This window comes from Trematomus bernacchii, unplaced genomic scaffold (assembly GCF_902827165.1).
Source record: "Trematomus bernacchii unplaced genomic scaffold, fTreBer1.1, whole genome shotgun sequence".
Taxonomy (NCBI): Eukaryota; Metazoa; Chordata; class Actinopteri; order Perciformes; family Nototheniidae; genus Trematomus; species Trematomus bernacchii.
The window spans coordinates 4935641-4962754 of record NW_022987593.1 but is presented as its reverse complement, the minus strand read 5'-3'; the positions used below and the strand labels follow the sequence as shown (position 1 = coordinate 4962754).

The following is a 27114-nucleotide window of genomic DNA, read 5'->3' as shown; positions in this document are numbered from 1 at the left end:
TCCGCCTACACTGCGTTACTATAGTAACTACCCCAGTTCCTAAACTGTAATGGAAGCGCAGCATGAAGTGAGTCGGCCCTGTTAAGGCCCAACGCGGCCAAGCCGTACCGTGCCGTACCGAGCGTGGCCGACCGTGTGGTGGAAATGCGCCATTAGTACAGATCGCGTTCACACCGGAGTACTTTTCCCTGAGGGAAGATTACGCAAATGAGCCGCTGACGTCACTTCTTCTTCTTCTGCTTTGGCTTTACTGGCAGGCCACAAACCACTTCACGGCGAGTACAGTAGGTGGCGGTATGCACCTTAAAGTTGTTTGCAATCCGCTACAAAACAAGAGAAGAAGAAGAAGAAAAACTTCCCGCGTATACTGCAACGCCCATGTACGCCCCACTCGCTGTACATTAGGTGTCTGTTGTTTACCTTCCGACCTCAGACATGATGGAGATGGAGTCGACTGAAGTTGTGCTGTTTGTGCTCATGTTATACAGCTTTGTAACTGAGTTAATGCAGCCTGAGCAACTTGCGTACAATAACAAAACAAGCCGAGCACGAGTGGTGGTGGAGAACGCTTTTGGCAGACTGAAGGGCAGGTGGCGGTGCTTGATGAAAAGAAACGACTGCAAGATGGACAAGATAAAATCCAGGTGGCAGCATGTTGCATATTACATAACCTTTGTGAAAGTAATGATGAGTACAGGGACGAATGGACAGCCTTACCGGCGACCCAGCTTGATGGGCCAGCCATTGCCGAGGCTGGGGGGCAAGACACGCGCACAGCCCTTATGAGGCATCTGAACAGCGTGTAAATTGTATTTAGTGATTGAGTGAATTAGTTCCCTTGATCAGGTGGCACCTTGTATGGATGTGTATGAAGGGGTGAACGATGACTTATGTGAAAGTGCTTTGAGCAGTCATAACGAACAGTAAATCCCTATAGAAATGCAGTTAATTTACCATTTACCATCATCTGAACTTTTGCCAGATCGAAAAAATGTTTGATGATTTGATTAAATCAATTTGGCCACCCACAGCCAGAAGAATGGGGAATAAGGAAGTCAACTCGTACAAACAATTTTACATACAAGGAAGTAAGCCTACATTTTTCTCTTGGTTTTCTCTTTGTCCATGTGGGGGGTGGGGCATCTTACTTTACTTTCCAGAGCCAAAGAATGAAGATATGTTTTGCACCAAGCCGACTTCCTGGTAGAAATCTGTTGTGTCCTCACCTACTGTACACTTTGCCCTACATCGAAGTTACACACAAACACCCACACACACAAAATATATATATATATAAAGTATATATTCTAAAATGTTTTATATTTATTATGTATATATTCTTTCAACCTTTTTATCCTACACATGTTCCTTCTCCCTGTTGTTGCCGCTGCTTGGGATGGCTATGTCTTTCACAACGGCCTACACCTGTTCTTCAACCACAACAATATGTGTATTTTATCTTTGACCATGTATTGTTGTTGAAAATGTGAAAAATCTGTGAAAATTAGGATTAATATCATTTGACCTCCAAGGAGCGACAGGGCTCCATAGCTGAGATTGGTGCATTGGCATCTTGGCATCATCTTGGCATCATTTTCCTATTTCACGTAAACCAGATAATGAAAACTACCTCTTTTTAAAGAACATCGCCTGTATCCGTCCTTCTTTTTCCTTCACCGGTGCTGGAACTTTGATCCATTCATCCATTACATTTAAAACTTGATTACTGCAACAGCATTCGTTATGGTTCACCTGCCTACATTCTGATAAAACTTCAATATGCTCAAAACACCTCCACTCATCCCTCCAACCACATCAACTTTATCCTTTTGCTAAGCAAAATAATGACCGTTGCCGAGAAGGATCAAGCGAGAAAAGGAAAGACAGAGCGTTGGACGTGAGATATGTCAACAGAAAAAGACAGACAGGCGGTAAACACTAACATGAACACGGTATGGGTTTCTCTGGCGTTGTTTAAGGACTTGTTAGTTGAAAACAAACTGTGAACAGACTTGGACAGTAACAGAAAACATTGATCTGTGCTGCCGTTCATTTAAAAGTTTTTGTTGCAGTTCCAGCCATTGGTACGCCGTGGAACTGAGTTTTTTTAAGGGATAATGTGCAGCGAGGCTTTTTCAATATTTTTACTTTTCAATATTGAAAAATGTACATTATCCCTTACCTGACATGGACTCTTCACACTACCACCATCACCAAAAAAGCTCAACAGCGGCTCTTCTTCCTCCGCAGGCTGAGAAGGTTCAACATGGACTCCAGGATACTCTGCAACTTCAACAGGTGCACCATAAAGAGTATCCTGACTGGCTGCATCACGGCCTGGTACGGCAGCTGCACCGCCCTCAATCGTAAGGCTTTACAGAGGGTGGTGAAAACTGCACAGAACATCACCAGGACGGAGCTGCCATCCATGGAGGACCTTTACTCCCAGCGGCTCAGGAAGAAAGCCCTCAGGATTATAAAAGACCCCCATCACCCCAGCCACAAACTGTTCTGTCTGCTGCCGTCTGGCAGGCGCTACCGCAGCATCCGGACAAAAACCACCGGACTCAGGGACAGTTTCATCCCACAGGCAATAAGACTGTTAAACACCTGAACTGTTGAAGCCAAATCTGTTAAACACCTGAACAGTTGAAATAACATCCCTAATATTCATCTGGTTGCTACTTAGACATTATTGATCTATTTACCTAATATATCATATTCCAATAACTTGCATATGGACTCTTATTGCACTATTTCACTATTTCACTTTTTAAAACTATTTTTCTTTTTGTATTACTATATACTATTTACTTGCACTATATTTGTATGTTTATCTGTGTTTTGTGTTGCACCGTTGGAGTACCCTGTGACCTAAGATTTTCATCGACATAACTACACTGTAGCTATGTTCGTATGACTAAATAAAGAACCTTGAACCTTGAACCTAATCATTAGTTGGAGAATTGGTTGTATAGGTGTTTGTTTTACATTTTAAGAAATCTTAAAGTCTTTGTAGCCAGGTCTCATGAAACAAAGTATGGAGCACACTTCTGCAGATGAGGATTGGAAAACAATCAACTCTAATTCTGCATTTGTATTTTCAAGTCGATTTACTGCAGGACTAGTGCTCTTTGCTGGGGCAATAACTGCATTAAAACAGATCCATAGCCTTTGTGCGTGCCAGCAGATCTATCCTTTATTCATTGACATAATTGGTTTTATGTGATTCGGTTGTTTGTTTGGTTCCAACAAACCTAACCCTAACGCAGCGTCCACACGGCGGCGTGCGTTGAAGCTTGCCAGCGGGCGTGTCTGAAGCTCGACCAACAGCCAATCACATGAATCTCCCGCCCCGGACACACAAGCACGCGGTTTGATTTGCTAGAGCTTGTACTGGCATATTGGATTGATTTAGCCGCCGACTCAGGTAGCCCAGCTGTCTTGGTGCTGTTAGACCTGACTGCTGCCTTTGACACTGTGGACCATAGCATCCTGTTGTCACGGCTTGAACAGTCCGCAGGCATCACAGGCTCTGCCCTTGCATGGTTCAGGTCTTACCTGACAGACCGTAGCTTCTCAGTGCAGCTGGGTACCTTATCCTCTGCTAAAGCTCCTCTTACCTGTGGGGTTCCCCAAGGCTCGATCCTGGGCCCCATCCTTTTTCTACTGTACATACTGCCCCTAGGTTCAATTCTCACAAAACACAATATCCCCTTCCATTGTTACGCTGATGATGTACAGATCTATCTGCCTCTCAATCAAAATGTCAACTCACTACAGCAGTTGATGGACTGCTTAACAGAGATCAAATCCTGGCTGAAGAAGTACCAGAGTGTAATACACCATTAGCCGCGTTCACACCGGAGTACTTTCACCGTACTTTTCGCGTTTTAGTTCCGTGAGTCGCGTTCACACCAAAAATCGTACTTAATCTCGGGTACTTTTACCCCCATTTTTAGAGCCAACTCAGAGAGCGTACTTTTCTGTGGGTGAAAAGTTCTCCAAAAGTGCCCCAGTGCTGATTGGCTGGGCGAATTGCAAACCACGCCCGTACAACTCTGAAAATGTTGTGTAGAGCCGCCATTGTTTTTCCTCGCTACAAAAACACAACGCTCCGTGCGTTGTGTTTGTTTTTGAAAGCAGATATGGCAAGCATCAAGAAATGATGAGGAGGTGTCGGCGCTTCTGGAGATCTACGCAGAGGACGCGACCCAGGGAATGCACTGAAGCCAGTTCAGTAGCTTTCACTCGACCTGGGAATGTGCACAGCCCCACGGCACACCGGCTAAAAATAAAGAAACTCGGGCAGGACTACAAACGGCGGATTCAGTGGCCAACGATGACGACCACGACGAAGGTAAAATCAACTACATGCACTGGGGTTTTAATCTGCACAATAATGGTCTCAGATGTACTTTTATTTGCTCAGTAGATCAAGCTAGCCATGCTAGCCATAATAGGCTAACACCGGCCCCGAGCACACAGTACACACACACTGTAACTTTGTCTTGAAAGAACGTTACGCATCGAACTGATGTTCACAATCATGTTTATTTCATAATATTCATCATATTTTATGTTTAACTTGCCTCAACAACATTAAACAAAGTTCAAGCATACATGAAGCACTCTTCAAAAAGGAACAATCCTCCGTGTTTGAACCTCTTAAATCGCTGCATAGCCGATTTATTTGGACTGGATTATCCCAGAGGGTCTAAACATTCTTTATAACACAGTTTCAGATTTGTGAAACCTTAATTCTATTTGTGAAAATAAAAAAAAAGGGAGATTTCAGTGCTTTTTTTACATGTAGACCACATTAGACCAGGTCCTGATCTAAAACCACTATACCTAGACTCATCAAATCTGGACTGGATTATCCCAGAGAGTCAAAAGATTCTTTATAACACAGTTTCAGATTTGTGAAACCTTAATTCTATTTGTGAAAATACAAAAAACACATTCCTAGTATGTTGTAAAACTACATGGCGACTAAACTTGTATATTGTATATTGCTTATTTTCCCCTCTTAGGAAAGCGGACACGGGATGCGAATTTCTTTGACACCGCCCAGGCGTTGGAGGACCGGTGTGCCGTGGTGAATGAGTCGCTGCGTGGAGATCAGATGGTGCTGTTCACCAAGGCCCAGGAAACGGAGGACAAGATGCTCACCTCGATGGAGCACCAGGCAGAAGTGTTCAAGCAGCAGATGGAGCGCCAGCAGCACCAGGATGAAGTGTGGGCGCTGCGCCATGAGGAAGCGTCGGCGCAGCGGCAGGATGAGCGACAAACTGCATTTAATAACAGTTTATTTGGTATAGTTTTTGTAAATACTGACACACGACACACAACGTTGCACTAAGGTGTGCATGCTGCTGAGAATATCCCTACACCTGGGACAGTTTATTTTATATTGTTATTACTGTTATGACTTTATTTTATATATAATGTTTACTGACATGTACAACTGACACTTTATTTACATTTAAAATTGTTCTATTTAATGTTATGTCTTGAGAGTGCAATAAAGAAAACCGACATGGCGATTAAGCTTATTTCTCCTGACACTTTATCTTTTGTGACCTGTGTAGCATCCTATACATCACATGTAAGTGATTATTCTGATACCATCATGTTTCATCGGTTATAAACTGGCAAAGCTTTATTTGTCATTTATTTATCATCAATGTTGCAACCTTGTGGGGGAATGGCAGGGGCACATACACAAATATGATCATTTATATAATTTTAAATATTATTTGACCTAAACTTTTAATTCCCCCCCATTTCACACAACACAACATGGAGTCCACTATGGGCCAAAACTAACATGTATGTTTGCATAGTGTTTATGGCAGACGGATGCAGTGGGTCTCAGGAAGATATATAATAAAGGTGGGTTTGCTGCTGAGACTCCCTACAGCTGGGAGTTTATTTTATATTGTTATTACTGTTATTATATAGTACAACTGACACTTTATTTTATATTGACAATGTTTACTGACATGTACAACTGACACTTTAGTTACATTTAAAATATTTCTATTTAATGTTATGTCTTGAGAGTGCAATAAAGAAAACCGACATGGCGATTAAACAGATCCTGTATCAGTTTTTCTTCTTCTCTTGTTTTGTAGCGGGTTGCAAACAACTTTAAGGTGCTTACCGCCACCTACTGTACTTGTAATCTTCCCTCAGGGAAAAGTACTCCGGTGTGAACGCGATCTGTACTAAGTACCCTGGGGTTAAAAGCGCCAGGGCTCTTAGTGCCGGAACTAAGTACAGGAAAGTACTTGGTGTGAACGCGGCTATTGTTACAAGTAAAAGTCATGCAATCAAAATGTTACTTGAAGTGAAAGTAAAAAGGTTTTAGCATCTAAATATATTTACAATACCAAAAGTAAAAGTACTCATTGTGCAGATTGGCCCATTTCAGAATAATATATGATATGTTCTGATTATGATTATTGATGCATTTCAGTGTTATCAAAGCTGGTAAAGGTGATGCTAGTTTTAATGACTTTGTATACTGCAGGGTAGATTTTGAATGTATTCCAGGTGTAACTAAAGTCTTATTTAAGTGTTGATTATATTTCACATTATTAATCCAAATCTGTAAAGCAACTAAATGTATTAAATAAATGTAGTGGAGTAAAAGTACACAATTTACCTCTGAATAATAGTTGAGTAGAAGTACAAAATAGCACAAAATTGAAATACTCAAATACAGTCTCTCAAAATTGTACTTAAGCCAGTTGCTGTAGTCTTTGTTGTAATGTGCTGGGGCGGCAGGGTGAGGGCAGCCCACACCCACAGATTTAACAAGTTCTCTAGGAAGTCGTAAGGGAGGAGCTTGATTATATTTGTGTGTTGTCTTAAAAGAGGATGCTGCACAACATGTGGAGCGTTGTGGACAATAACCGTCAGTCACCCACACTCCTTTTTAGTTTTACGGGATAATATGGGACATGCATTATGTGCAATAATGTTATGTTACTTGCATGCCTGCTTATATTTTTTGACATATTTCTGATTTCGACCTTATTTATATTTTTGTATTTGCACTCTTTGCATTGTTTATTACTTCAGCTGTGCTTCAAGTGCACAGGTTCCTCTAGAGCAAGTTTTAGAGATTTTAATTTTAGTTTAATAATAAAGGCTGGACCTGTAATGTCAACATGTCAACATAACTATACCTGTGTCCAGAAATAGTTAAATATAATTAATAACTAATAACATTTCCTTAATCCTATTGAATCTGTAGCTTTGACATACATAAAGAGTCACTTAAAGAAGTTGGGTCATTTGCTCAATAAGGGAACTAAAATGGCTATCAGAAGGAATTAATAATCATTACAAAAAAAAGTTAATTAATATATTTAATATAATTATTAATCATATAAATAAGTATAAGTAATTAAACCAAGTTGCGTCTCTCGGGGAACCAAAAACCCACCACATGACTTTTATATTCAGGTGTGCACATAACTTTTTGAGTGAGTTACTCAGACCAGGAGACAGCGTTTGGTACTCACCCCACATGAAGCGTGGTGTTAATAAGTGCAGTCTTCCTCACTGTCCTCCTCAGTGTCTCCTTCACTGTCCTCTATTTACACTTATTGCATGCTAGATGATGAAGATGATGAAGATGCACCTCCCTGTCTCTTTGTAAGCCTCCGATTTGCTTTCTCCAAAACTTGTTGCCAAAACTGTGAAGTCCTTGCATTTCCTGAGGCCAAGTTGAAGGATCAAATACTAAGAAATTATCACATGACTTGAAGTCATATCTGATTTCAGAGGTGGGAAGTAACAAAGTACACTTATTCAAGTACTGTACTTAGGTACAATTTAAGATACTTGTAGTTTACTTGAGTATTTCTATTTTATGCTACTTTGTACTTCTACTCCACTACAGTTCAGAGGTAAATCATGTACTTTTCTTCCACTACATGTATTTAATACCTTTAGTTACTTTACAGATGTGGATGAATGATGTGAAAATATAATCAAGTGTTAAATCAGACTTTAGTTCCACCTGGAGTAAATCCACAAGCTACCCTGCAGTATACAAAGTCATTCAAACTAATTTTTAAACACTTTAATGATCAATAATTATAAAACATATCATATACAGTACATTATTATGAAATGGACCAATCTGCAAAATGACTACTTTTACTGTCGCTACTTTAACTAGATTTTGATGATAATACTTTTCTAATTTTACTTGAGTAACACTTCTTCCACCTCTGTCTGATTTCAAACTCTTCCATTAACAGCCTGAGTAAGTTTGCAGCTGTGTGTTTTACTCCACTTTGTAAAACTAAATAAAACTGCAGCAGCTTGACCACAGAGCGTGAACGTTGTGATCAGCTGATTTTGCGCAGTTCTCCAGTGTGTGCGCGGGGCACAGAATGTGCACAGGGGAGTCTCCCACTGCAGCCAGTTGACGTAGTTTTGGTACAATTCTGTTGTACACACCGACGTTAACAGCAGCTCCGTCTGTGCACACGGCGACCAACTCTGTCGTCCAGTGATCTAAGCCTCTGCCTCCTGTGAAGCTTCACAGGTCCGTCGGTTATGTCCTGCGCGGCACGGCCAGCACCCAGTTCAATCAGTCATAGAAAGTCTGAAGATTTTAGCAGGGAGCGAAACGGCAAAGTGGCTGCTTAATGTCTTTGTTTTTTTTTGGACATGTCTAATAATTTACTCCACTGAGTATTGACAAGAAACATGTGTAGGCGAAATATGTGTTTTGTTTTGATGACCTATCAGGTACGCAAAGGCGCGTTGTGACACAAGTGACGTTACGCATTTCAGATTGTTGCCGCGCATGCGTACCTGCGTACCAGTTATGTGCACCCCTGTTTATATTCAGATGACCCACACCATGTTTATTACATTTTCCATATCACATACAAGTTTAAACAAACACGTTGGAATTGTCCCATTTCGTCCATGAAAGATGGATATCATAAGAAACTTCTCACTAACTGTGTTTTTTATACATACAGATACGTTACACGCATGTAGTGAATATGGCAAAACAAAATTCCCTCTACAAATATTTATCTTTTCATTATTACCATAAGTAATAAGGCACAGTTTATTTAAGTCTTACAATTGTAATGCAAAATAATATTTTTCCAGGAGCTATTTATTTTGTTAAGATACCCTGTGTATTGATTAATTGGCTAATAAGAAGAAATAACATGCCGATTATGATTTAAAACTGTACATTTTCCGTTTTATCAATCAGGCTGTTAAAAAGAATTCCCAGATCATCACTCAATGATCAAACGCAGTATTGTTTCCTTCCCCCACACCAACATTATTTAATAACATGCAGTTTTTCCCCATTTCTACTTTGGTTAATATGAAGGTGAATTTGGCCAGCACCTCAGGAACATATTCCTTCTGATATTCAGATAGCCACACTATTTTCTACCGTTTCTGGATCCATGTATGTGTATGGGACCTTCAGGGGCACGTTTCTAAGACGGATGTGTGCACTCAATGTTTGAAGCTCTCCTTGATAGGCCTTCATCAGCTCGTAGGGGGTTGTGTCGTCAAAGTCGGCATCAGGGTAGTGGCCAAGATGTACCTGATGACATCAATTATACATCAAAAATAAATGTTCCTGCTCAAATTTAAATGTATATCAAACATAAAATAACATCTGGCAATATATATATAACGCTAATAATATTAATTGATTTGATACAGCATCTGAACATCTTGAGGTGATATAGGTAATTTATTTCACAGGAAGTTTTGGGCACTTACGGTGTCAATGCCCGAGTGGCTGAGTAGCCACAAGGTGACCATTGCTTTAGCTGTCTGACCCTTGTTAGGCAATGTCTGCAGCATCGTTTCCTCACTTGTTGTCCCCTTTCTGGTTGGTGGAGGAAGTTGCATTGTGGAGGGACTGTTGGGCATCCAGCCTCCATAGTCATACTGCAATGAATTAATATGTTTTTGCCATTACATTTAGAACAAAATATGTGCAGACATTAATTGTCCAGAGAGGATGTGGAGAGGAGATGACAGAGTTTTCTGTAGTGCCTCCTTGACGTTCAATGTTTTTCTAAAGAAATATCTTCACTATTAAGAAAGAAAAGAAGAAGAAGACAGAGCCACATGCAGGATAGGAGAGGTGGCAGAGTGAAGAGGCTAGGGAGCAGTTACCAGGAGATGAACTGGCTCCAGCTACCAGTGCACACTCCTCATTTTCTTTTGGTCTGATCGGACTAACCCTTCGGTTCCCAGGCCAAGTCCCTGAGACTGAGCCAATGCCGCTCTTATTATACAGTATATTATATTATATATCCCTCAGCCCTGTGTCCTGGATATTTTGTGTCAGCTCTTTCTGCTACTATGGTAAAGCAGCGTTCAGTTATTATGCTCCAAATATCTGGAACAAACTCCCAGAAACCTGCAGGTCCGCTACAACTCTTACTACTTTTAAATCCAGGCTGAAGACTTATCTTTTTGCCGCTGCTTTTAATTGAACTATTCATATCTTAAACTGCACTGTAACTTTTGTATTCATGTACTTTTTATTCATTTGTTTTTTCTTTTAATGTTTCTTTTATTATCTTTTCTTTTTAATTACTGTTTTTAAATGCCTTTGTCTGAATGTCTGTCATTCTTGTAAAGCACCTTGAATTGCCTTGTGTTCAAAGGTGCTATATAAACTTGCCTTGCCTTGCCTTGCCTTACTACATCCACAAACTCACAGTACCTGCCCGTTTTGCAATAAAACCTTTTTAAAGTAATACAACTCCTGTTTCTGTTCTCATTGTTTTGCATTGTGGGTTCAATCCAGTTGCTCTTGTGAGTTTAACAGCATGTTATAGTTTGTTGGTTTTGGCTTAAAGCCTCACTGTGTCTATCTACAGCCTTGCTGACTTGCTAACATAGCTTTCAAATATTATTTATTTCAAAGACTTGCTTACAATCCTCTAAGTCTAATGTAATGTGTTTTAACAGAATTCATCCATCGTTCTCCAGAACAGAAAAATAGTAATAAAACCTCATTTACCCATTCTACACAAAAACATAATAATTGTAGTATATTAATTAAGAGGCTTCACCTGTCCAGTGTTCACGGCTGAGTGCTGTCCTGAGCAGGTGAAGATCACCATGGTGACAAACTTCACCAACTCTGCCACGGTGGTGAAGCTCTGTGGGATCCCTGATCACCAGAGGGAAGAAAATGCTTTACTAAGATGCCTTTTTTTTAAATGATCATATTACAATGGTACATAAATGTGCACAGTTATTATCTAAAACATGTAGCTTTTCTTTAGCCCACCTGTTGATGATCGGGAAAGAAATCCATATTTGAAGATTTCTGAAATCCAATTCTGCAGTTCTTCGTCCTTCCAAACCTCGGCATCACTCTCGTAGTGGAAGCTGAGCATTCCCTGCACAAACCTGAAATGTAAAACACATTTCTAGCTGGTGTATTATACACACTGCACTAGTATGACACTCTGTAGAGCAGGGGTCTCCAACCTTTCTTCATCTGAGAGCTACTTTGAAAAAATGAAAGTGGCCAACAGCTACTTGCATCACATCGCTTACATTTATTCACATAGCCCTCATCAGTTGAATTAAGCTATACTTTTGTAGACGTGTGAAATTGCAATACCTAAAGCTTGTCACAAATCTTAACTTCACATCAAGGTCCAAGAAAACGAAAATGTCTCACATATTATTATGGCCCACGTAAGTACATCATTGAGAATTCACATAAATGTCCTTAATCACCACCTTACAAGCATCTTATGGCACATGTGTAAAATAAGTGCATTCACTCTTTTTCACAGTTAGTGAGATGACTGGCACTGCATGGAGTCCACCATACAGGTGTATGCTGGAGTGTACCCACTTAGGTTCACTCTAATAGAGTCATTTAAATGTTCATCAGTCAGTCTTGTTCTGTATTTAGATTTCATGACATTCATGTCAGAAAAAGCTGCTTCACAAAGGTATATAGAGCCAAATAAAGCAGACATTTTCAGTGCTGCTTGGTGAATGTTCTTATAGTTTTCTGGGTCTACAAGGCTCCAGAAATGTTGTGAGTTTTGCTGAGACTTAAGCTGAACATTATTTTGGAGATTTATAACCTCCATCTCCACAGGATTGACACTGAACAGTTCAGCCATCTTTTTCTTCTTCTTCTTCTTCTTCTTCTTCTTCTTCTTCTTCTTCTTCTTCTTCTTCTTCTTCTTCTTCTTCTTCTTCTTCTTCTTCTTCTTCTTCTTCTTCTTCTTCTTCTTCTTCTTCTTCTTCTTCTTCTTCGTCTTTACATTACATTATAAACCATAATAAATCAATTGTATAGGTCTAGCCTCCCTATATCTGTGTGTGAAATTGTTCCATCCTCAAAAACAAAAAACGAATACTTCTGCAGTCTAGCTGCAGCTTCTAGCAACGGTCTTCTGTTAAAAAAAGACACTGAATGTCTTGAATGTGGCATCACAAACATGACTTGAGTCTGAACCTTTATATATACAGTCTATGGTCTGAACACAGCAGACAACAGGAGTATTTACAACAGCATTATAAAAACAAAAATAGTGCATGTGGGTGCACACTTACATTCTCTGTCTTACTGTTACATAAATCCCATGAATGTATGAGATTAAGTTAGCTTCATCATATCTCAATCAGTGATTAAGTGAATAATAAAGTTTCTATCGGGTCACTATCAGCCTGTCACTCATTATTTTCAGGGAGGGGGCGGGGTTTGGAGGAACGGAGAGGAGACGGTGATCGCGGAAGCTTTCCTCCTGCCTTCACAAACTTTACACAAGTATTTATCAACTGAAAATAGCAAGAGGACATTCATACTCTGCAATCCAAGACTTGATTAAATTCACCTGACATGACGATAACGACTGTTTTTCAAAAAACACAAATCCCTCCCTGTGTGTCTCTGAGCCGCAGCGACAGGGCCTGATTCAGAGCGGGTCATTCTGCTGTTGGTTCTGGACTGGTGGTGGAGAAAGCAGACTGCTCCGTGTGTGGTGTCGCTGTGCCGCTGTCACGTCTGTTCCTTGATATTGTCCAGCCGTGGCCGAAAAATCAAGAAGCAACCTTACTACGCTATAATCGATAATCGAGCGGCGAGCTACTGAAAAGCTGCCCACGAGCTACCGCTCGACGTGTTGGAGAGACATCATTGAATGGCTCATTCCTTTAATTATTGTACGTTCTGCTAGCTAGCTCCACCACTGGGTTCCCAGAAATACACCCACCAACTGAAAACTGATAAACGGTTCTCAAGATGGTAGATGTTCTCTTGTGTAAATAAACCTTCTCAAAGTGTTGGGAACCAATTGGTTGCATAGGTGTACGTTTGACACTTTAAGGAATCTTAAAGTCTTTGTAGCCAGGCCTCATGAACCAAAACATGGAGCACACTTCTGCAGATGGGGAATGGAACACAATAAACTCTAATTCTGCATTTGTATTTTCAAGTTGCTTTACTGCAGGACTAGTGCTCTTTGCTGGGGCAATAACTGCATTCAAACAGATCCATAGCCTTTGTGCGTGCCAGCGGATCTATCCTTTATTAATTGACATAATTTGTTTTATGTGATTCAGTTGTTTGTTTGTTTCAAACAAACCTACCCCTAAGCATCATCTGAGTCTTTATCGCATGGCAACTACAGTATACATTATTTGCATCCCTAGCACATATTATTATTGCAGAATAGAAACTGCCTACACTCTGATACCTTTGGATGATATCCCAGAGCTTGAGTCCATCATCCCTGTAGTAGAAGTTGGGCACAGCCTCCAGGCCACGCTCAGTGATGTCCTCTGGTATGCAGAGGGAGCTGTAGGTCAATGAGGACAGTGATCGCTTCAGGATGGTCTTCAAAGCCTCTCCACCAGAAGATACAAACTAGGGAACAGTCAATATTTCGGGATATAAACAGACAAAACAGACAAATACTGTACATGATATTAAAAAAGTTGGTCTTTCCGTACCTGTGAGAAAGATCCATTCTCAGATATGAGGTGGTTTCGAGCTAGGAAGTTGATTTCCAGAGTGTACCGATTGTGAGGTAGGAGCAGCTGGAAAGAGGGAACTCTGTTAGTAACACTATTAAATGCTAACAAAGAAAGCAAGTTGAAAAAATACATCTACAGTTAATCAAGTATTATTATTCCAGGTACCTTATGCAGTAGATGTTCCCTTGGCACATTGCGCATCAGTGACACTGTGACGACTTCAGCCAGCAGATGTGTGCGCAGCAGGTGACAATTGATTTCATGCAGGTTGAAATCTGCACTTCTCACAAAAATCTTGGCCATCAACCAGTCGTACTCAGAATCAGTAGGCAGGAAGATGGGGTTGTCTCCTGCTGGAGTCTGCTTCAGCTGCAGGAGAAGGAAGGGTGATGTGGTTCCTTCAATCCATTGATCCATTTTCTGTAATTGTTGTTTCTTCTGCTATTTACTATAACTTTTCTCTGCTTTTCAATCAATCTGTTAATCGCTTAAATATGGAAGTTAGTCCACGTACTGTGACTTAATTCACTGCTTAGGTCATCAATACTCCTATATCTTTACATAGAAAGTAGTTTCATAGCAACTATGTTGCTCAGGAGGAAGAGCGCCGTCCACCAATTGTCAGGTCAATGGTTTCAATAGTGCCCTCGGACAAGAAGCTGATCCCTAAATTGCTCCCGATGGAATGAATGGCCAATTGGGGTGTAAATTAGTCTCCCCTAATTAGTGTGTGGATGGATCAATGCTGACATGAGAGTAAAGCGCTTTGATTGGTTCCAAAGACTGGAAAAGTGCTATATATATATATATATATATATATATATATATATATATATATATATGTACTGCATTTATATAGAAATGTAAAGGGGAAATATACCTTTTCATTGAAGCCCATGTCAGACCAAAGGGTTCACTTTAGAGTAGCAGCCCCACGTTCCTTTGTCTTGTATACATCAATGCTTTTGTGTCTTGTAAAAAAAAGTTGATCCGACTCAACTATTCCTGCCTGGCTCTGGCTCAAGCAGGAATAAATAAACGTAGAGGCCCACTTCTTCTACAGTTTGAATGGTAGTTGAATCAATCAATGCATAGATCTTTTATGTTAGCTACTTGAGTGCAAATCTCACCTGAATAGCGAGTGGCATCAGCTCATCATGAGGTGTTTTATGGAGCAGGACGAGGGGAGCCGCCATGTACTGCTGCTTCCCATCAATGATGTTTGGTGTCAGTCCATCCAGAAGCTTGTAGTCACACAGGAATATGTTGCCTTTCTGTTTTAGAGAGGATGAGTAACAATTTGAATCACATCAACACAGTATATATTACACATACTAAATGAACATGTCATTGTGACAGACAATTCTTAATTCACCATGTCATTGGGCAAAACACTACTGAGAGTATCAAGACACTCACCTTCATTTCCTCTACCAAGGTATACAGACCTCTGGAGAAGACCATCTCATCAGTGACAGGAAAGTTGTTGGGCAGAGCTGAACAACGTCGGATCAACATGGGGTTGACACCATTTAGGAACTGGTAGCCAAAGAAAGCGTCCTCTTTCCAGTGTTCCTGGACCCGGCCTGGACAAAAGAGCTGCACTTAGTTGAGTTTATGATTTTCTTTTATAAAAATCTTCCACATGATTTACCATTTTCGGTTACAAAATCAATTAATAATTAGAAAATCTATGATTGTACACCTGATAAGGAGTTCTTGGTCCATAATATTGCCTTGATATGATCAAGATCAGTCCAGTTCTCTTTGGAATCAGCAACTCCCCATAGCTTCATCTCAAACATCCTAGAAAAAAAACCTTTATTAAAATACAATCACTGTATTTGTAGGTAGGTAGGTAGGTGTTTTGAAGACTTCACCCTGTCCCGAGATCATATGCAGACTCCGCAGTCTTGGTCGTGGAGAACCTGACCTCCGAAGGCAGAGACCGATAGGTTTTTGCCTTCATGCAATAGGGCATTCCTTCTCCATACAAATGCCAGCTGTGATAAATAGAAAAAGGTAAAGTGGTGAGGCCGTTATTAGCTGTTAAAACTACCACTCTAATGCTTAACAAGGGGGAAACTGCACCTACAATTATTTTTTTATACTCATAACCCCTGGTACAACAATGTCACATTGTGATTCATTGTCCTTACATATCATGAATATATTTACCCAAAGGTGGAGGAGGTTTGGATACATGTTATCTTTGGAATAAATACAATTAAAATGTGAATACGCTCTGAGCTCTTACTGATATTTATTTCGCCAATCCGGGTCCACAAAGTACCGACTGCGTTTTGCCTTAGAAGGCGTAGTCGGAGCTTAAAAAAAGAATCAAAAAAAGATTTAACATACAGAATTGTCTCTGGACTCCTTATAGACCAGCTTGAATAACTTGTTCTTAATGTCTTCTGGTAAGTGAACATCGTACAGTACAACAAACATTTTCACAAACCTTTTTTTTTTTTTTCCTCATCGAAGTTTTGTACATCAGTGGTAGTGATGGAGCGGAAAATGGGAAACTTGTAGGTGACTCCCTCAGGGGATTTGACTACCACCTTGACAGGGAACCAATCATCTTGTGTTTCTGGTGGCTTTTTGTCTAGCTCTATCCCATGCAGCTCTCCAATGGAGACAGGGCAGGAAACAGTGAAAGAAGACACCTGGTGTAATGACAGAAATTGTTTGGAAACATTGATACAAGAGATAAAGTGTATTTGATAACCAATAAGCTTAGACATCCAAATGATTATCACAAAATGACTGAATGTATAAGGTTTGAGAAAATAATAAAAATGTGCGCAATACAGAAGATATGTTCACTGTCTTTGCTTCCTCTTCCCAGAGAGCAACTAGATGTCAAGGCTGCAGAGTGTTCCTTGTATGAACACTTACCTGTGCTATCTTTATTTCAATCTTATTCATGTTGCTTAATAAACACCTGAATTACCCTACAGGGATAATTAAAGGTTTCTATTATTTGAGTTTCTGTAAATTAGAACAAGTGTGTGTGTTATCTCTTGTTCAGTTTGAGGAAGCATGTTAAAGCCTTTGTTTAAAAATAGAAAGGCATATTTAAGACTTACAGCTCCTGGGATGAAAGAGGAATCTCCTTCAAGCCAGGTGCGTTCGCTGTCCCCATCTGTTCCCTTCAGCTTAATGTGGACCCTGCTTGAAGTGCCGGCATCATCGAGGCAGGCAGTGGATACTGTCACTTTATAGTCCACCATTTTCACTCTGAAAAGCAGAAGAATCCTGGTTGTGAGAGAACTATAATAACCATTCAGTACTAATACGAGTAACTGTGATTACATCGACCTCAGTGCAAAGAAACCATTCAAATTCTGGTATCATAATTAAAACGACTTAAGCAAAAAGTATTATACAACTAATATAAAATGTCCCACTGAATGTGTTACTGTCCAGTCATTGCTTAACTGATCAACAATCACAAAGCATCTCTCTTACCTTTTAATGAGCGAGAAGTTTCTCTGAAGAAAGGCTCTTTCGATAAAGGTAATCCCCACTGATTCTGCTATTTATACTAACAGTTTGTGGGAGTGTCCAGAAAGAAGTAGTAGAACTAGAAAATGCATACGGAACCGACTAACTCCCCTTGTGTGTATGTACAGCTCTCAACATGCCCAGACTTGTAGTGATTTTCTCCTCGTTTAATACTTTTCGCCTCATTCTGAAAGAAAGCGGTGAAATGTGCTAACGTGACGGCCGTCTTGGTGTTGGTAACGTGTATAGTGCGAGAACAGAGATGTAGTTCATTGAGCGGTTTCACACCAAAAAAAAGTGATTTTTCAACGTGTGCCTACTTTGTTCATGTAGCCTACTGTTGAGGTTCATTTCAGTAGTTGTGTGCTATAATGTATTTACAAAGTGTGAAGAGGAGGCAACTTTAGAATAGGGAACCTATAGGAAATGTGAAAATAATATGAGAATGCTGACACTTTTTTCCGGCAAAAAAACAACAAATGCATTGTCATAGTGTGCAGACATTAGGCAGTCTTGTACTTATATTTATTGACATGGAAGTCAATGAGGAAAAATACTTACATGATTGTGTATAAAATTCAGCACGCCACATCAACAGAAGCTTCCTCGCTCATTCAAAATATCAGTGTAGCTCACTGTGTTCAAGTAAATGATGACTTAAAAGCTGCTGTGAGTTTATTTTGTACTGGCTAAAACACTTTTCACATGAAACATTAAAAAATACATGTTGGACATTATCTTATAATGAAGTGATATGTTCAAAACCTTTTCTGGACAGTCAAGGTTATTTTGTCTGAGTGAAACATCCCTTTAGTCAGCTGAGCTGAACAGTTACTGCAACTGAGAAACCACAGGAAAATAAACAAATAATGTTTTTTAAGGCAACGTTATGCGATCTGAAAAAGATAAATATGTGTTTTCTCTCTACCCATGAATTCAAAACAAAAACAAATATTAACTAATAATAATAATAACAAAAAACCATCACTTCAGAGTGGACCCAGGTACAGCTGAAAAAAGACATGCATTTTTGCTTCACGTATAGACAACAGAGAGTCTACACATCTTGCTTTGCAAACTGAAAACCCACCTGTTTCACTTGTACCTTGGCTGATAAAAAATAAAAAGCTACTTCAGAGTTTTACTTATGCATCAGCACTTTCAATGGTCCGGCTCGTTTGAAGTGAATGTGTCAGCAGTTTTCTTGTTGTCCTTAGCATGAATCCTTATGGTTTACTAGCCTTATTGTAAATCGTCTTGGATTAAAGAGTCAGCTAAATGCAATCTTATTTAATCAGAGCATTAAAGTGGACACTGTATGTGTCCACTTTAATGTACAGTACATTTTCTATTGTAATTTATATTACATACATTCTCAGCAAACCAAAATGCAAACTAAACCAGTCGAAGCTTGTATGTTGTTTGCTGTCAGTGTTCTCGTTGTGCAACCTGAGGTTTTATCAGTTATAGAATCGTTTTTCTCTGGTATTTTGTAGGAAAAAAAGACAAGGTGGGAGGGCAATTCTATGGATCTCAATGCGTGAGAATTTGTATACTTGAAAGGAATATGTTGCCTGAATGCACTTACTTGCCTTTCATCGGAAACCAAGTTATTCAGCGATCCTTAACGTGGTTTAATAACATTTGGCGAACTGTAACTGCCAGCACCTCCTTCAGTTATGTGGGGATAGTGAAAAGGATAATTTGTCGCTTTTGCTTTGTTGGACAATATCAAAGGTTGTTCAAAAAAGTTCCAGATTTCGTGAGAATCATTGAGCATTGTTTACCATATTAAAACGAATCAACACAGTTAGAGATAGCTGTCAGATGAGTGCCTGACGGGAATTTCCTTGATACAAAGAAATATGAATTAAGCTTGATTCAGGAAAGATAGATCAACATCTATGGCACTAATGGAATTAAGTGAGGAAATAGCAAACTGCATGGACAATAAAAAACAAGCAGTGGGAATATTTATAGACTTACAAAAAGCATTTGACACCATAGATCACAATATTTTACTGACAAAACTGGAACGGTATGGCATCAGAGGGGTGGGATTAGACTGGGTGAGAGATTATTTAAGCAACAGACAACAATTTGTTGAAATTGGTGAACATAAATCAGAATACATGAACATAACTTGTGGAGTACCTCAGGGGTCCGTGTTGGGTCCAAAGCTGTTCATAATATACATCAATGACATTTGCAGAGTATCAAATATATTGAAATTTATTTTATTTGCAGATGACACTAATATTTTTTGTTCCGGTGACAATTTGAAAGAGCTAATGGAAGTGATAACAGCAGAAATGATTAAAGTAAAGCATTGGTTTGACACAAACAAATTATCATTAAATATAAGCAAAACAAAGATTATGTTATTTGGAAAACATAAAACAAATCCACATGTGCAATTAATACTAGATAACATAAATATTGACAGAGTATATGAAATGAAGTTCCTTGGTGTGGTTTTAGACCACAAAATCAGCTGGAAACCTCATATCACTCCTGTAAAAGCAAAACTGGCTAAGACTATCGCAATATTGGGAAAAGCCAAACACATTCTGGACTACAACTCATTGTATACTCTATATAACACACTGATATTGCCATATCTGATTTACTGTGTGGAGATTTGGGGAAACACGTACAAAACCAACCTACAGCCGTTATGCACATTACAAAAAAGGGCTATAAGAGTTATCAATAATGTTGGATATCTTGAACACACTAATGTATTATTTTTGAAGTCACACATATTGAAGTTCACTGATCTGGTTACATTTAAAACGGCACTGAGCAAGACATAATCTACTTCCTAGGAAATTACAAACATTGTTCATAGACAGAGAGGGTGGGTATAATTTGAGAGGAAATCTACATTTTAAACAACTCAAGGTCAGAACAACTCTGAGAAGTATGAGTATAACAATCTGTGGGGTGATTTTATGGAATGGTTTGGAGCAGGAGTTAAAACAAAGCACAAGCATAATTCAGTTTAAAAGGATGTACAGAAAAACTATAAGAATGAAGAGAGGTGATTGAAGATGAGAAATTATTGTATATGTATAAATGTAAATGTAAGTAAGAATAACTTGCATAATGATTTAAAGGACAATCATTGATCAAGTAAGGGGTGGGAATTAATAAGCATTTGCTTCCTCCTGATCCCTTTCGGACACATATGATTTATTATTATTATTAATATGAAGACTTTTATTTGTTGAATATATAAATATTATCATGAATGTGGATAAATACTGTATTTTAACAATACGGTATTCTGTTTTTCACATTTATTATTGACAGCTCTGGTTTAGCTCAGAGTGGTCAATTATGGCGCATTTCCACTGCAGGGCCTCGCACGGCTTAGTACGGTATAGTTAGGCCTTGGTAGGCCAGGCTCACTTTATGCCATGAATTCTGCCATTTAAAAAATAAAAATTTACCAATTTTGTTGTCATCATCAGAAAATAGTTTTGTTTAATTTGTGAGTGTTTAAAAAAGAGGATACTTCCAAAGTGTTACAACAACCTTTGAGCTGACTAGCCCAGTATTTTAGTTTACAGTAGATTATTATATTGAAATTTATATTACATACATTCTCAGCAAACCAAAATGCAAACTAAACCAGTCAAAGCTTGTATGTTGTTTGCTGTCTGTGTTCTCGTTGTGCAACCTGAGATTTTATCAGTCATAGAGTTGTTTTTCTCTGGCATTTTGTGGGAAAAAAAGAGAAGGTGGGAGGGCAATTCTATGGATCTCAATGCGTGAGAATTTGTATACTTGAAAAGGAATATGTTGCCTGAATCATGCACTTACTTGCCTTTCATCGAAACCAAGTTGTTCAGCGATCCTTAACGTGGTTTAATAACATTTGTCGAACTGTAACTGCCAGCACCTCCTTCAGTTATGTGGTGACAGTGAAAAGGATAATTTGTCACTTTTGCTTTGTTGGACAATATCCAAGGTGGTTCAACAAGTTCCAGATTTCGTGAGAATCATTGAGCATTGTTTACCATATTAAAACGAATCAACACAGTTAGAGATAGCTGTCAGCTGAGTGCCTGACAGGGGAATTTCCTAGATACAAAGAAATATGAATTAAGCTACTGTACATTGCATTTATCGATAGCAACATTTTGGGCTTGACAGCTCTGGTTTGGCTCAGAGTGGTCAATTAGTGGCTTTCTTTCTGCTTTCAGGTCAAACAGAGCCAAAGGGCTATTCTCTACACTGCAGATTTTGATAGCAACATCTTGGGCTTGCCGGCTCTGGTTCTTCTGGTTGGTCCTGCCAACCACGGCTCAGATTGTTCAATTAGCCGCTTACTTCTCTGCTCCGATTTAGTAAGTTTACCCACTTACAAAGAAATGAACAGTCTATTATTTTAATGGTAGGTTTATTTGACAAATGAGAGACAGAATATCAAAAAGAATATCCAGAGATATATATTATATAAGAGATATAAATGGATTTGTATTTCATTTTGTGAAATAAGTATTTGATCCCCTTGCAACCAACAATAATTCTGGCTCCCAGAGACCGATTACACAAGTCCTCTTCCTTTAAAAAAGTACTCATATCATCAACTTGTTACCTGTATAAAAGACACCTGTCCACAGAATCAATCAATCAGATTCCAACCTCTCCACCATGGGCAAGACTAAAGAGCTGTCTGAGGACCTCAGGGGTAAAATTGTAGACCTGCACAAGGCTTGGATTGGCTACAAGACCATCAGAAAGCAGCTTGGTGAGAAGGAGACAACTGTTGGTGCGATCATTCTGAAATGGATGTAACACAAAATGAGCATCAGTCGCCCTCGGTCTGGGGCTCCACACAAGATCTCGCCCCGTGGGGTATTGATGATCATGAGAAAGGTGAGGGATCAGCCAAGAACTACACAGGAGGAACTGATTAATGATCTCAAGGCAGCTGGGACCACAGTCACCAAGAAAACTATTGGTAACACACTACACCATGGGTCGGCAATAGGTGTCAATTATTTTGAGAATAAAAATGTAAAATACAATTGATATATATATATATATTTTTTTACAATATCGGACCGACAGTCGCACATATAGGCTATAATATCCAAATAGAGAATCTACCTACACCTGAAGAATGCTTATTGTACTTTTATCCATGTTGAGAGTGAATGACACACAGCACAGGCACAATCTAGCAGCAGGGTGCACTGATGCTGATAGTGGATCAATAAGTATGTGGTGCTGAAATAGCCAACATGCGGTTTGTGGTTTAAAAAAAATAACACCAGCTCCCTAAATCATTCAAACGTAATGTTTACTTATATGTGAACAGTAATAAAGTTCAGTCAAAACATTGACAACAAAATCGGAGAAGCCACTTCATCATGGAGGGCGAGGGGTGGCGGTGCATATGCTGCAGTGGCGAGCCGTGAGCTTTATACCTAGGCCCTCTGACCCCCACCAAAAAAAAAGAGTTATTACGTCACAGCGTATACTTCAGCGGGATATCAAAACAAGGGCCCAGGGTGCAAAACGCATCAATGACAGCGACCCTCTACCACACAAAACAACACCTGTGAACCCAATTTGTGTTCTTTGACATTGAAAATGATATTGCATTGTGTTTGTTACTTTCGTTGCAGTTGTATGTCTTAAGTGTAATTTGGCATGTTTTTATTTTGAAGGCGAGTTCACGCTGTTGACAGGAAGTTGTTGTTGCTATGGAAACAAGAAAAGTTTCACAGCGGGCGGAACTTGTCATAAAGTCCGCGATAATAAAACCCACCCATTTAGAGGGAAGATATGATTGGTCAATTGTACTGTCATTTGACATTACTCTCTCGTTCAGTTACTATAGCGGGCCCTCTGTGAATAGAGTGGCGAAGTCACGCCCATCTACTTCCGCCCCATGGGACCTTATTTCGGAAAAATAATGTATTGAAGTCAATGGAGAGAGAAAACGTATCTTTCGATCCCGTTTGAATTGTGCCATGAATTACACATATGATGTTTGTCAATCTTAAAAAATCATTTCCATGTCAAAAAAGTCACAGTTTGTCATAAAACTGTTGAAATATAAGACTATGAAAAATACGCAACTAGAAAGACTACAAATCCCAGAGTCGCGTAAGTGATGTGACAATTGAGACACTAAGATCAGCACAATTGAGATAGCTAAGATCAGCGCCATATAGATAGAATCTATCTATATGGCGCTGGCTAAGATAAGATAACTTTAACAAGATGCCTGTGTGCTTAGTACCAGGTTGTTATTATACCAGCAATGGGTCTTGCTCGTTCTTTCGCTTCCCGTCTGATGAAAGGACCAGGAGTGTGTGGATCAAGCTAGCTAGTAGCTAGCACGTTAGTTAGCATTACAGCCTTGTCATTTGTATTAGCCTTAACATGAAGTAACATTAAGTAACCCAAAATGTTAAACAGTAAGAGTAGTAGTCATATTTCGTGAACCCTTTGAAGAGTACTGTCACCGGTGTGATCATTCTATAATACACCATTTAAGCCCGGGGGAGAAATGCTAACGCTAACGCTAGCGATCTTCTCTACTTCATGCTATCTGCACAAATGGTTGACATTAAACATTAAAACGACCAGGCAGTTCAGAGAGAATCAAAGGAAGGCAGGCAGGCAGCTTTGCATGACATTTTTCAGGACGTGTTTCATTGTGGTGATAGTGAGGGTAGTCAATTGTTTTGTTGACAAGACAGTAGTGACGGCCATCTTGGTGACGTGTGTTGTTGACCAGAGATGTAGGTCATTGAGCGTTTCACACAAACAAATGTGTTACTTCACAGTTTTACGACACATTTTTTTTTTTTTGACTTGCAAAATTATCTTTTAAATTGACAAACATCATATCTGTAATTCGTGGCACAATTCAAACGGGATCGAAAGATAATCTTTCTCTCTCCATTGACTTCAATACATAATTTTTCCGAAATAAGGTCCCATGGAGGTCCACCGGAAGGGGAGGGACTTCGCCACTCTATAGTGGCGAAAAAAAATGTGTCGTAAAACTGTGAAGTAACACATTTGTTTGTGTGAAACGCTCAATGAACTACATCTCTGGTCAACAACACACGTCACCAAGATGGCCGTCACTACTGTCTTGTCAACAAAACGATTGACTATCCTCACTATTACCACAATGAAACACGTCCTGAAGAATGTCATGCAAAGCTGCCTGCCTGTCTTCCTTTGATTCTCTCTGAACTGCCTGGTCGTTTTAATGTTTAATGTCAACCATTTGTGCAGATAGCATGAAGTAGAGAAGATCGCCGATGCTAACGTTAGCGTTAGCATTTCTCCCCCGGACTTAAATGGTGTATTATAGAATGATCACACCGGTGACAGTACTCTTCAAAGGGTTCACGAAATATGACTACTACTCTTACTGTTTAACATTTTGGGTTACTTAATGTTACTTCATGTTAAGGCTAATAAAAATGACAAGGCAGTCTTGTACTTATATTTATCAATCAATCAATCAATCAATGTTTATTTATATAGCCCAATATCACAAATGTTAAATTTGTCTCAGTGGACTTCACAGTTTGTACAGAATATCAGTATGACAATGCGACACCCTCTGTCCTTAGACCCTCACATCGTACAAGGAAAAACTTCCACAGAAAATCCACAGTTTAAAGGGGAAAATGGGAGAAACCTCAAGGAGAGCAACAGAGGAGGGATCCCTCTCCCAGGACGGACAGACGTGCAATAGATGCCGTGTGTAAATCGAAGAGATAATACATTTTACAGCATAGGTAGACCAAATGTTTGGAAATGCATGTGTCTGTAATAAGAAGATGAATCCACAAGGATGTCAACAATCCTGTGGGAGCCATCAGGGAAGTAGTATGATGAGAGTCAGGCAGGACCACAGTGATAGGTTCAGCCACGACTCGAAGTCCAGGACTCAAATCCAGAACTCAGGATAGAGGATCCAGGACACAGGACCGCAGCAACAGGATCAGCCACGACTCAGGATCCCGGCGTAGATATAGACACCAAAAATAAATTTGGGGGAAGCTGGGTTATTCGGAACATGAGAGTACACAGGTACAGACAGACAGAAGGAAGAAGTAAGGTGTCCCCCGACAGTCTAAGCCTATAGCCAACACACTCTCACTCCATAAACATCCAGGAGCGACGCTTGGTCAGGGTCCCGAGGCGTGCAGTTGGGACGCTCCTAGGCTCCTTCAGCTTCATAAAGGGACGCAAATAGCTTTCAACTGATTGCAATGTATTCCCATCTGCGGCGGGATTTGACGCTCATGGAAGCACGGCATTCGTTTGTGTCGGCGGCTGTTAAAGGCAATGTGAGCGTCCATTCCCATTGGATAACGGAGAATTGTACACCCGGAGGTAAGTATTCCCCTTACTGTCGATTGATTTGACAGTGATATCTCCACTACTCATCAACTCAAAAACACCAGATTATCCTTGTTAATTAAACGACATTGATAGGTTTTAGTGTGTGTACAATGCTTTTGTCACGTTTTCCCCTTCAATTCTGAGAAACAAGTAGTTTTCTATGAGTTTTGGATGGCCGAATTACATTACCCACAATCCTCTGTAGCAACCATAGACTGTATATTGCAACAAGCAACAGCTTCGGTTCATGTTAATTTACAAACTCTTCAACTACAACCGTAGTTATATTTAAAAACATGTTAGAAGGCCTCACGAAATACTTTAATGTAAATTAAAATTTAAATAGATAGATAGATAGATAGATAGATCGTACTTTATAAATGTGAAGGAATGTGTGTATATTAACTGTGGGTTTTTCTCTGGAAGTGTTTCCTTGTACGATGTGAGGGTCAAAGGACAGATGATGCCGTTTTTCTCATACTGATATTCTGCACAAACTGTGCTGTTGCATTTACTGTAAAGTGTCCTTACTGTAGGTATTTTTATTATATGAGCAGCACTTTGGCTCACGCACACACACACACACACACACACACACACACACACACACACACACACACACACACACACACACACACACACACAGCTGGATAACAGTAGACTTACTCAAAATCGGATAAACTGTAATTATATCCTTCCAACGGCATTGTAATACACGTTTCGGCTGCATTAAATATTATCTGCCGTAGTTAACTCTATTTATAGAGCCCTGATGAAAAGACTTCTAGACAAACAGGAACAACTGGCGCCAAAACTGAAAACTTGACGTGGATCTTAAATATATAAGCAATTAAACAACATCTTACATTTCTTTTCACACAATACGTCTCCTTGCTGTATCAACACTAATTCGGCTGATTTTTATATTTTATCCAATTGATAGGTAGGCTGTATTTACGCCATAACGGTGCACAGCTGATAGAAAGGGACACCTACTGGTTAAAGCACGTTATTGCATTTTATAATTTTATTATTAGATATTAATAGGAGGATGTGCAAAACAGACAAACTAATAAGGCTTTATTTAAACATTAAAGAATACTTTAGGTTAAGGTCTTCTTTTGAATAAGAAAAAAGCTTTGGGGGTATAGAAGATGAATATGGAGGGATGGAACC

At 39.5% G+C, this 27114-nt stretch overlaps 1 protein-coding gene across 1 annotated transcript; it reads right to left on the bottom strand.

Annotated features, from left to right (window-relative positions):
• Positions 1-9076: 9076 nt before the first annotated feature.
• On the bottom strand, positions 9077-17612 carry LOC117482292 (arachidonate 15-lipoxygenase B-like). Its single transcript, XM_034130361.1, has 15 exons — positions 17509-17612; positions 17127-17277; positions 16496-16703; positions 16292-16361; positions 15915-16037; positions 15740-15840; positions 15454-15620; positions 15165-15308; positions 14200-14403; positions 14011-14097; positions 13755-13924; positions 11321-11442; positions 11100-11200; positions 9790-9960; positions 9077-9607 (listed from the first exon to the last, which is right to left on the bottom strand). Exons 2-15 carry the CDS (start codon positions 17268-17270, stop codon positions 9428-9430), a joined length of 1992 nt encoding a protein of 663 aa, XP_033986252.1. The 5' UTR covers positions 17271-17277; positions 17509-17612; the 3' UTR covers positions 9077-9427.
• Between the last annotated feature and the right edge of the window lie 9502 nt (positions 17613-27114).